The 11,598-nt window shown below is 39.9% G+C and overlaps 2 protein-coding genes across 5 annotated transcripts; one reads left to right on the top strand and one right to left on the bottom strand.

Moving 5' to 3' along the window:
• The first annotated feature begins 644 nt into the window (after window positions 1–644).
• Window positions 645–8,219, top strand: spartb (spartin b). Of its 2 annotated transcripts, XM_029447113.1 has the most exons (9): window positions 645–1,048; window positions 1,532–2,379; window positions 3,606–3,803; window positions 5,094–5,247; window positions 5,354–5,548; window positions 5,632–5,790; window positions 5,871–5,961; window positions 6,158–6,204; window positions 6,837–8,219. In XM_029447113.1, exons 2-9 carry the CDS (start codon window positions 1,537–1,539, stop codon window positions 6,941–6,943), a joined length of 1,794 nt encoding a protein of 597 aa, XP_029302973.1. In that variant the 5' UTR covers window positions 645–1,048; window positions 1,532–1,536; the 3' UTR covers window positions 6,944–8,219. The 2 variants fall into 2 exon arrangements, with proteins under 2 accessions (XP_029302973.1, XP_029302972.1); XM_029447112.1 differs by lacking the exon at window positions 6,158–6,204 and having other exon boundaries at window positions 6,837–7,820.
• Window positions 8,104–11,586, bottom strand: LOC115018219 (uncharacterized). Of its 3 annotated transcripts, none has more exons than XM_029447116.1 (6): window positions 11,442–11,545; window positions 10,639–10,748; window positions 10,272–10,416; window positions 10,118–10,185; window positions 9,940–10,007; window positions 8,104–9,780 (listed from the first exon to the last, which is right to left on the bottom strand). In XM_029447116.1, exons 3-6 carry the CDS (start codon window positions 10,314–10,316, stop codon window positions 9,029–9,031), a joined length of 933 nt encoding a protein of 310 aa, XP_029302976.1. In that variant the 5' UTR covers window positions 10,317–10,416; window positions 10,639–10,748; window positions 11,442–11,545; the 3' UTR covers window positions 8,104–9,028. The 3 variants fall into 3 exon arrangements, with proteins under 3 accessions (XP_029302976.1, XP_029302974.1, XP_029302975.1); XM_029447114.1 differs by having other exon boundaries at window positions 11,366–11,471; XM_029447115.1 differs by lacking the exon at window positions 10,639–10,748 and having other exon boundaries at window positions 11,442–11,586.
• Window positions 11,587–11,598: the final 12 nt, after the last annotated feature.

Below are 11,598 nucleotides of genomic sequence, written 5' to 3'. Positions count from 1 at the left end.
GTGGCAGACATTAAGAATGTTTATGTTTAAAACTGTGAAAGGATTTATAGTTTGTAGTGGCAAGGCTTTCTAACACCAGTGCTTGCTCGACTAACGTGGTCAGTGGTATGCACTTCGATAGTTTCCCGATTAATGGCTCTGTATGTACTGCATGTAAAACGCATGGTGTAGGGATTTATACTGTTTGTTTATTTTGAATATCTGTAGTGAAATGTGGCCATTTTTTAAAAGTATTTATCGTAAAATTGTAGTTAATGATGTCCGTATTGATGTAAGTTTGACTAATTAGAATGTGTTGCAGTTCTTCATTCACAGGCGAGACTAATGTTAGAACATAAACTGATGATTTAGCATGGTGATTGCTTACTGCCCTCCAGTGGCCACAGTGAGGAACTGCAACACATTAGTTAAAGCAGCGTCAATGCAGTTTGCTTGTAATAACTTCCGCTTGGTCACTGTATTTTAAGTTGCTTGTAATTTTATTTTTGAAAGTATTCATCAGGAAGTGTTAGTATGCTATCATTTCTGCATTGACGTTTGACGTTGATTTGATTCATTTGAATCAGTTGCAGTTACTCGTCACGAGATGGCTATAAAACCCCGTGATTCTAAGTTAACTATCACCGCCATCCAGCGTCGAGACGAATATATTTAGTACAACTAGCGTCGATGGAGCGTGACAGCATGATATCACTTCCGGTTAATACTTTCACAATAAAACCTAAAGCGTAGAAACGTTTGAGGCACATCATGTTGCATGATACTTTTTGTAGTTGAAGCGAAGCGTCGATACATCCTGTCACGATACTTGATCTTTTTTTAAAGGGTCAATACTGTGGAGAGAAGTCTGTGTAACATCACTTCTCTACATTGGGGGGTGGTCGTGAAAAGGTCCATCGGCCACGACCACAACTTTACTCAGGAAGACGGTAGCTGAAGTTAACGCTGTTCAGCAGCCAGAAGGATCCTTTTTGACAACAACGTAACGTAACGTTAGCTACAAGCTAACTGAGCTAATTAAGCTGTTCGGAGTTTTTCGTTTAGTGTGGTAAGTTGATCATGGATACCGTTAGCTAATGCAGGAGCTAATGCTAACTAAACTGACAGTAGCTTAATGATGTTAACGGATTTCTCTGTGTTACACTTATGTTGCTGTTGGTACAATCACATCATGGCGTTAGCTGTTGGGCGTGTGTGTTGCCAACTTTATCGTCAACATTAGCTTGTTTTAGCCTGACGTTACTTTATTGATATATTTTACACCGCATGACGCATCTAGAGTGAATCAGGTAACTGTACTTATCATCAGCCAGATTACACGTGTCACTTGATGCGACGTCTGATTTAGGATAAGGTGATGTTGAAACTGGGGCCAAAGTTAAGTATTCAGTTACATTTAAATGGAATAACATTTGGCCTTTCAATAACATGCTGTACGTGTTTTTGCATTAGTTCTGTATGTGATGTGTCAGCCCATGTTTGGATGGATACACCACATTATATATAAATCTAATTGTAAGTCCTATTTCAGACGGAATGGAGAAAGCTAAACAAGATGCATTCGACAATGCCAGACTCCAAGTGATCAAAGATGGCTATGAGAGGGCCTTTGAGTGCATCAATAAAGGGCTCTCTGTAGATGAAGCTGGAGACAAGACACAGGCCCTGGAGCTCTACAAGCGAGGGCGACAGCACCTTCTCAGGGCCATCACTGTGCCTTCACAGGGAGAAGAGTGTGTCGGCAGCTCCTGGGAATCAGCCAGACAGATGCAGCAGAAGATGCAGGAGACGCTGAACAACATCACCACTCGCTTGGCCATGCTGGAGACCAGCTCTGACTTTGGATCTGCACCTATACTGAACATGAGAAGTGTATCTGGCCCTGGTGCTACAGATACGCCTGAAGAAGGTCTCTACCCAAAACTTCCCAACAAAAACAAGCCAGAGAGGCCAGAACCACTAAACCTACTTTCTGCTACTAGCCAGGCAGCAGGAGCTGTAGGAGGCGTGCCTGCGTGCAGTAGTAAGGGTCTACCTCTCTCACCGACCAGACAGCCTGTGGGTCCAGTCGAACAGCCTCCAGCTTACTCTCCTCAGGCGGCTGACGGCCACCTATCTGTCTCATACGGAACAGATGCAGGGGAGATGTCATTGGTTGGGGATGAGTTCTACAGTCGCACATCTAACTCCACACCATCTCTCCAGAGTATGGGTGACGAGGGAGAGGAGCTGGTGTATATCCCTCATGGTGTACAGATATTCTTTGTCACTCCTGAAGGGCAGGTGAGCGCCCCATCGTACCCGGGCTACCTGCGGCTGGTGAAGTTTACTAGTGACCACTCTGACAGAATGCCCAACCGCCCACCAGCATTTCTACAGGTAAGATAAAATACCCGAAAGGACTAGATAAGTGCCCTTCTGATGCAGTAAGTGCGAGTATAATGTCACCAGTCTGTCTTGTGCCCTTTAATCTAATTTTGTAAGATGTTTGCTCGGCTCAAGATCTCTGAGACTGTGAGTCAGCAGGAGGAGATAGGCTTGTTATCTCTTTTGCCTCGCACAATGGACGTGATCATGTGAGCGTTGTGTACTCAGTGGCCTAAGCCCAATGGGTTTATGGATACAATGTCACCCAAGATATTTCCCCCCCATCATCAAAATGTGGATGATCTTATGGCTTTTTCCTTTTTATATATATTTTTGGTGTTTTAAAACCTATATTTTAATCTATATTATAATGGGGTCATGGGGCTAACTAAATATCTTTTCACTCTTTAGGAAATGCCACCAAAAGCAGATCTTTTTATACAGTATGGTGCTTACAATGCAACAGTCAATGAGGTATTCACAAGCACGACTTATGTTATATTATGTTTTGTTGCCATCAGTCCTTTGAACCTCTAGATTAGTTTGTCAAAGTGGAGGTCATATGAAAAAACTATGATAAGATAAGAAAGTACGTAAGGCCATGCAAACGTATCAGCTTAAGCTGTTGTTAAAATACTAAATCAATAATACCATACCTAATTTATCCAACTCGTCCTGTTTTTGAATTGAGTGTTTCTTTCGGGCAATGTTTTGCCCTGCTGTTAAAACAGCCAATACAGGGACATTAGTGGATCACGAGACTGAAGTTTGACTCTTCATTGGGGGATTTCCCAGGTGCTATTGCCAGTGGGTGACATCAGTGATTCACATGAGTGCAAGTAAATAAACTAAACCCTGCTTACAGTGTTCTGCCCTATAATCCTGTTAGACATGCAGCAGTCAGAGGGAGACGGTGTCCTCTGGTTTGTCTCCTCTTAGACAGTTCACTGTGTTGCACTAATCAGGATCACAATTAGACATGTAAGGCTCCTCATTTCGACGTTATAATTGGAAACCTATACTTCAGCAAGATCTCTTTTCAGAGCTTTACCCACATCTTACTTTCAACTTCCATATACATTCAATCATCATTGTACTTTGCTGTATCTTGGGGCACATCATTTAGAAATAAAGTTCTGGGCTGAGGCACTTCATCATTTACATTTATCTATTGATCATCACATTTACCAGCTGTTGCATTCTTTATTTCTCATCCCTTTTGTTTTGCTTCCTGGCAGGTGTGTGACTGGCTGTACCCTCTCATGGCCGTGGACTCTCCAGTGTTGCTGTGTAACACTGGTGTGTTTATGTTTCCGGACTTGATGGCGTCAGCTCCAGGCTATTATGTCGGGGTGGTGTTGTCCTCTGAGCTGCCTGCTGCAAACAGAGAGCAGTTCCAGGACCTGCTGTCCCAGATGACAGATCTCAGGGTTCAGGTCAGTGTTGCTGTGTAGTCTGTACTGCTACAACACAACATTTCATTATAATATATATATATATATATATATATATATTTATATATATATATATTAATATATATATATATATATATTAATATATATATATATTTATATATATATATTAATATATATATATATTTATATTTATATATATATATATATATATATATATATATATATATATATATATATATATATATATATATATATATATATATATATATATATATATATATATATATATATATTGCATAGTCTTTGAAAGCTGAGATCCCACTCATCAGTCTAATTATTCAATAATATTAACATAATACCAGAATTTCTGAGCTTCAGCTGCTAATGTTGAATTAACAAATCAGCATCTATGTAGGACAGGGTGGGTGCTTAAATACAACATTTTTCCTCACCCCAGAGGATCTTTTTGTTTGTTTATAAATTCTGTGTTGAAAGTGCAGACTGATGTATAAAGTGCACCAAAATGGAGCAACTGTTAGTTAGCTTGTGATTTCATTGCTAAAAACCCTCCACTCTCCTCCATCACAAACACATTCTGCAAATACTGCAGATATTAAATCAGTTCCTTGCGAGAAAAAGATTGTCGTTACTGCTTACGCAATACTTTGAGACTAACTTTTTCATTGTTTTGGCCTGGTATGAAACTCTTGCTCCTGCTTACTTCTGAGCTGGCACACTTTTCCAAATTAGCCCTGCCTCAGCATTGTGAGGATTTGTGAGGACAGGCAGGTGAGGAGAATGAATCCGTTATAATGCTCTTATCTGCCGCAGTTGGAACAGCCTCAGAGTTTCAGCTCAAGACAAGTGCCAGTTCAGCCACGATGGAGGTAGAGACGCTGGCTCAGATCGATGCCAAACAAGGTCATTTTTTATGTACGCAATCAGGCAGTCATCTTCTCTGATGGACGTGATTCCCTATCAGCAGCAAGTAGGCACTTTTGTCTTTCCTTCAGTTCTTAGGTCAAATAGAAGATTTGAAATGTTCAGCCCAAAGGGAGACTGTTTTCTGAATGCACTGAACTTTTTAAAATGGCAATCTCTTTGTGGCAAACAAAAGCCACATTGTAACGAGAACCACAGAATAACAAGAGGAGCCATTGTGTGAATTGGGGGGGGTTACTTGGAGACAAGCATCTGAACGGAGATGTGTACAGCTTACAGTAGCACACAAGTTGCCCAAACACTTTTACAGACATAACGTAGGTCTTATTTCCTTCCTGCAGTAGCTAACCAATGTGTCTTTATGATCAGGCTCCTGAAGAGGCTGCAGATAGCATTAATCTCTGTCAGAAGGTGTCCATCACTACACCTCAGGAGACTGCACCAGCAGTGTCCGAGGAGGAGGAGGAGGACGACAAGGCTCTGCCTGAGTGGAGTGAAAAGGTGGCAAGCGGGATCCTGACGGGTGAGGTCAAACTGCGTCTTCACCCTAAAATTCGTAATGCTTTTTGTTTCTTCACAATTAGCTTGGACTGTTGTTACTAGCCTGTATGAAACTGTTGTCCTCTCAGGTGCGTCATGGCTAAGCTGGGGCCTTGTGAAAGGAGCTGAGTTCACAGGCAAGGCCATCCACAAAGGGGCATCTAAACTCCGAGAACACATCACCCCAGAGGACACACCCGCCCACGTCAGCCCCACAGTCACCAAAGGCCTCCATGTTGCCAAGCAAGCGACAGGGGGAGCTGTCAAAGTCAGCCAGTTTCTAGGTGACTAAGTCAGCATGTTTTACTGACCTTCTGCGTGTTTTCTGCTAGTGGACCTCTAATTGAGTAATTCTTTGTTGCTGCAGTGGACGGGGTGTGCACGGTCGCTGGCTGTGTGGGACGAGAGTTGGCTCCACACGTGAAAAAACACGGAGGCAAGCTGATCCCAGAGTCTATGAAGAAAGACAAGGACGGGCGTTCCAACATAGATGGAGCCATGGTGGTGGCTGCCAGTGGAGTGCAAGGTGGAGTGCATCTACACGTTATATTCTATATTTCTACTAACATGTGCCTAACGTGCTTTGTCTTCTGTGTATTTGCTCAGGATTTGCGACCATGTGGACTGGTTTGGAAGTAGCAGCAAAGGACATTACTACGAGTGTAGCATCAGAGACGGTCACCACCGTAAAACACAAGTAAGTCTTCCCTTCCATTTCAAATGACTTGTCTGACCACTGACCACTTGCTTTAATATTAAGCAAAGCAAATGTTTTGCTCAACACTTGCTTTCGAAAACCGGTTTTTGATGTGTATGTTGCAAACGACCTCTTGCATCATACATGCAAAAGCAAACGTGCACCCACTTATTTTCTTTTTTGATTTACTTTGCAGATATAGGGGTCTACAAAACATCTTTGACCCACCTAACGACAATAAGTGTAATTTGTCCTAATTATACCCAGCTATTTAACTCTGTTCATCACTAATCGAAAGCATGACTTTGTCTTTTATGATTTGGCACAAAGCACTCTAAAAACATTGATGCTGTTCTAATTCTTTGCCCTTCCCAGTTCTGCAATTCACATGATGGTGCTGCTGTCCACTGGTTTCTCCAAATGTTTCGAATGGAACTTTCACAACTTTTCTGTCCTGCCTGATATTATAATCTTCCCGTAGTGTAGGGTTGAGTTTTTGTTATATCATTTCTCTTTTTAAGTGAAGTACTTGAGCCAAAAACAAACATTCTCATCCGGCTGTTTTATCATTAAATGGTATCTTAATTCAATAATTTCAATAAACTTTGATATTATGGGAAGAATAAATTTGTTTACCATGATGGATGATTATATCGATATTTTCCACCATTTAAATTATGAACCACAGTGGAAAGATTATTAGAATTCAGATTCTGGCAGGCAGAAATGTCTTAATTTTGCACTTGCATGGGTATAATCCTCATACAGCATGGCATCTTTGCAATCCCTTGCACTGCATATCAATTAATTCTCCCCAAATCCTCTGTTTCTCGCCTCTCGTTCTGACCTCTCACCCAATCTGACTTCTGATGAAGGTACGGGGCAGCAGCAGGACAAGCCACCGACCACGCTGTCAATTCTGCCATTAATGTTGGTCTCACTGCTTTCAATGTTGACAACTTGGGGATCAAAGCTATGGTGAAAAAGACTGGCAAGCAGACGGCGCACGCCATTTTGGAAGACTACAAGCTTATGGAAAAACCAGAGAATGGGAAGCAAGTGGAGAAATCGGGCAAATAGCTGGTTGTGCCCTGCCTCATTCCCCTCAGCAATGCCTTAAAGCATCATTTGTATTCTATGAAATAAATCTATATTTAATTTTCATTATTTATAAAACATGTTCTATATTTAAAATGCAACTACTGTTATATGCATATCCTATAGTTTGATACAGCTCTGAAGCACTTTAATCTTTGTTAAATAAGGTAGATGGACCTAAATGAAGAGAAACATATAATCTAACCAAAATGAATACACGATAATGCAGTACATTGATCCACACTAACAGTCTGGTGTTATCACTTCACTTGGGAGATACCAGTTTAGCTCTACTCTTTATACTAAGACAGCTTTGAATTGTTGTTGACTAGACACTGGAACTTTTCCTAATCTTTGAGAAGCATCTGTGTGTTAGGGTAAGTGCAATTTCTATACTTTTAATGATTAAAACATATCTTATCTGTATGTCAGTATCTTCAGATATCACTGTTTCAGACCAAAGCTTGTCTATTATACTGTTTTCCCTGTGGTGTTTAAAATGAGAAGTAATCACTGCCGCTTACTGTGCCTGCACATATCAAATGATATACAAAAATCTAATATGTGAAGACCTTCAATACGGAGCAAGAATATCTGCAGTCTCCTGTTAATTACGGTAACTACGATGTTAATGTCTTAACACTTATTAGATTTGTGTTCTGCTACGATGTGCAGTGCGCTCTTCTGCATTTAAGTGCAGTTACATACACATTTTCTAAATGTTAATGTTTATAGTGCTTCAAATAAAAATCTAGATTATATTTTGATGGACAAAACATTTAACAAAATGTGAACTTTGAAGTGTGAGACTAATTGTTTTTTTGTGATCTGGTTTGTAATCTTTTTAAAATTCAACTTTAAGGTCAATGTTACCGTCGGATGGCTTTCAAGTAATCTAGCTGTGCATTTCTTTCCCAACTGAAATAATGAGAACTTTCTGAAGAAATATGTTTTTGTATTTTTGAAGATTTGGGGATTCACAGTTAACCATTTTACGCTTTACGAGCAGGATAGAGTTGACCAGTTATATTTTTTTGAAATTCAGAAAACGGTATCATAAATCTAGCAGCCTGATACCTCCATCTAGTGGAAGTGTGTTTCACAACATGTTAATTCCAGTGTCACACCAACGGTTTAACAAATAAACAGGAAATTCCAAATTATGTTTTACATTTCTTGTTCAACCAGGGTTGTAATAATCACTCTGTACCAAGTGTTAAATATTCAGTATAAACTTTACTTATTTAAAATGATATGCATATTTGTCACAGTTATCTATTGTTATGGGATAGTGTGTGCAGTCAGTTGAATAATACAAATTCAATAACAAAAATCCTGAAAATAAGTAAGTTAGTCAAACAAGTTCATTTCAAATATTACCTTTGGCTATATTTGTATTTATTATTCATAACTGAAGTGACAGAAGTACTCAAACATTGTATGAGACAAAAACATTCCTGCAATGGCTTCTCAGTTATGTAACATAAATCAACTTCTATGCATTGGCTTTTTAAAATGGTCAAATGGACTATACAATAAAATATGACTGATCTGCTTCATTGACAGAAATTGAAGAGATGCAGAACCACCATCAAACAACATGGGGAAATCGGCAAGCACTTATGTGATCAAAAAGTTATTTTATTGAGGTCCATGTACTTTGCTGCACACAGACCTCATGGGCTTTGTCACTATGCTCTAATTATTTTTGTTGGCCATAATGATGACCTACAGTATATAGACATGTATTGCATGCCAAGCTACTGTACGGTATATAGACCCCCCTACAAGCAAAAATGCAGCTCTAGCTCAGAAAAACCATCAACTTTCTATATCTTTCACATATGCATTATAAACCAACAAACAAGGAACACGTTAACCAATATCTCTACATTTATTTCTCAAATATGTGGCCAATTAATGCTGAATATATAATATGCATATATCTGTGACATGTCTAACCATAGAGTTAGTTGGACCCTGTGTATGGTGAAAGAACAATGTTTACTAGATTAGCATCTGGGAAGCACATGTTACCATTGGTATCCAACAGCAAATCCAGCCAAAAGGGACTGACCACATCCTGTGGACTATCTGTAAGAGTACTGCTACTACAGAAGTCATTCCCCTGAAGGAGTCTTGAGTCACACAGCACATCTGACACTGGCTGATTTCCAGCCTCAGGTGTCAGGTCATCAGAACTTGAAGCTGTGCATTGAAACATAGAAAATGGGGCGTGTGGTTGGTTTATAGAATCTAGTGCTGAAACTCTGTCAGTTTGGCCGACCAACGGTGAATCGATCTGACCTTGTTCTACCAGGGGTATGACGGAGTTTGTTACTGTCGTATGGTCAGGTGGGCTGAAGGCTTGGCCAAAATTCACTAATGGGAGAGCAACAGGGTCCACCAGGACAGCAGTGCCATCCCATAACGAGGAGGGATGGGGTCCCATCTGAGATAAAAAAGTGTGGCTGATCATTGCTGGTGGGAAAGCACATGAAGTGGGGTTCACAAATGCAGATGCCGGGTTGATCCAGTTATTTTCCACAGACTGAAACGAGGCAGAGAGAAATTGATCCTGGCACACTGGCAGCATTTGTCCACGGGGAACAGACGATTTGTCCAACAGTATTGGAGGGGCATGCACTGTGGTCAGGCTGTCAGTTTGGGGAAGAGTTGGATCCATTGTCGGAGGCCGAGTGCATATTCTTGAGACATGACCTGAAATGAAATACTATGTTAACAGGCTCACACTGCAGGAAAGTTTCTCAAACTATGCAATTTAAATGTATTTGACTTGCCATCTCAGGCTTGCAAGGCTCAGTCGATACAACTGCATCAACGGACACAAAATGCAATAAAGCAAATTAATATTCATACCCTCAGTTGACTTCTTAGCAGCTGGCTTTTCTCTCTGCAGAGTATTCTTATTTGTTCTCAATGTTCTTCTGTGGGAAAAATATATTTTGCACTTAGCACTTTTGCCATTTAAAACTTAATATAAAAAGCTCAAAATATTTGTCCCAGTCTAAATAACTATGGCTAGGACAAATTGTACCGTTTCTTCTGTTGCCTTTGTACGTTTTTACACGAACCACTCACTTTAGCCTCAACTGCTTTATTAACCTGTAGAAAATAAAGCATTACATCATGAAAATGATCACAGCAAAAGACTGTCTTTCCATGCTGCCACAAGGATGCAGTAGACCTACTTTAGACAGAATGTCTGGAGGCAGAGTTTCCTTCAGGTAGCTCATGTACCTTGTAGTAAGCTCTAAGGTGGTTGCTGTGTCTAACTGACCATTGACAAAGGGCAAAAGGTCACACAAACGTCGACAAGAGGTTCTGGTTTGAAGCCTGGGAAAATATTACATGAGAATTTGAGAACATGTACAGTAAACATGACCAACAAGTTATTGTTGATATTGTGTCACCACACATTCTCTCCAAATTAGGATTAAGACACACACACAAGAATGTAACACAATGTACAAAATGCCCATGATTCAACAGAAAACCCAATAATCTAAGCATATTCAGTTGCTTTGATACCACAATTTAAAATCAACTATGTCCAACCTTCGTTTCTGTTCCTTGCATGAATGAAGAGATGCCTGGCGCTCACTTTCTTTTTTAGAAGAGGGGAAGCTCTTCCCTCTAGAGGGTTCATCTTTAAAATAATCCCTGGACTTGACAGCAAACAACAAAACTGTTTTATATATTACGGTTTCAACAAGTGAACAATGTCTTGTGCTCTTCTATTAGTCAAGTAAAACATTTTAATACATCAAATCTGCTCAAGGCTTGGGGATTTACAATCTTTACATCATAAGACATCCTCTAACCCTAGACTCAAACACTTATCCTGTTATCATACATCTAATGAAATTTGAAAGTACTTAACTAAAAGGCCCAGGTTACCTCCCTAATATTCACTGAATACATAGCTTTTAAAAAAGGGCAATATTAACAAAGTTTACCTAAACTGTATCTGCATAGCTTACTCTATGGAGGAATAAACAAAGGCACAACTAAAACAAATTATTGTTCCCCTAATTTTTTGAAGATACAAGTTGTTAAAGTAGAAAGAAATGTCAACTATTCAACAACTTACAAGTTTGTTCATTGTTTTGAGATCTTTTAGCTGTGCTACCTCATCAGAAAACTGAGTTTTTGAAAATAACCTTCCACATTTTGAGGATAAGTAAATTACACCTTCAGCAGGCCAGCTGGACAAAAGCCATATAATAAAGTAATTGTTTGCAGCAGATAATGCTGATAGCCATAAAAGTAGACCCATTCTCACATTCATTCAAGATGTAGGCCTGGGGAAGTATGACAGTCTGCTGTTAAGATTTTGATACAAAAACACGTGCAATTACCCATTAGGTGGTCTTCTGCTCATACTTAAGTGATGCTTATTAGATCCCGTGTGAAATGTGTCCTTGGCCCGCTCAGCACGCGCTCCAGTGTGACTGAACCAATTAATTACATACATCACGTACACCTGCGTGGGTTGCTCTCAGAACAGGCCGGATA

Source organism: Cottoperca gobio, chromosome 13 (genome assembly GCF_900634415.1).
Source record: "Cottoperca gobio chromosome 13, fCotGob3.1, whole genome shotgun sequence".
Lineage (NCBI taxonomy): Eukaryota > Metazoa > Chordata > Actinopteri > Perciformes > Bovichtidae > Cottoperca > Cottoperca gobio.
This window is presented reverse-complemented; position numbering and strand designations above follow the sequence as displayed.

Bases quoted from the DNA above. Each gene is read 5' to 3' on its own strand.
- spartb (XM_029447112.1), top strand. From the start codon at position 1,537: ATGGAGAAAGCTAAACAAGATGCATTCGACAATGCCAGACTCCAAGTG. The intron at 2,380-3,605 runs GTAAGATAAAAT...GCTTCCTGGCAG, and splicing joins GCCCACCAGCATTTCTACAG to GTGTGTGACTGGCTGTACCC. The intron at 5,791-5,870 runs GTGGAGTGCATC...GTATTTGCTCAG, and splicing joins GGCTGCCAGTGGAGTGCAAG to GATTTGCGACCATGTGGACT.
- LOC115018219 (XM_029447115.1), bottom strand. From the start codon at position 11,557: ATGTATGTAATTAATTGGTTCAGTCACACTGGAGCGCGTGCTGAGCGG. The intron at 10,186-10,271 runs GTAGGTCTACTG...TATTTTCTACAG, and splicing joins CTCCAGACATTCTGTCTAAA to GTTAATAAAGCAGTTGAGGC. The intron at 10,008-10,117 runs GTACAATTTGTC...TTTTTCCCACAG, and splicing joins CAAAGGCAACAGAAGAAACG to AAGAACATTGAGAACAAATA.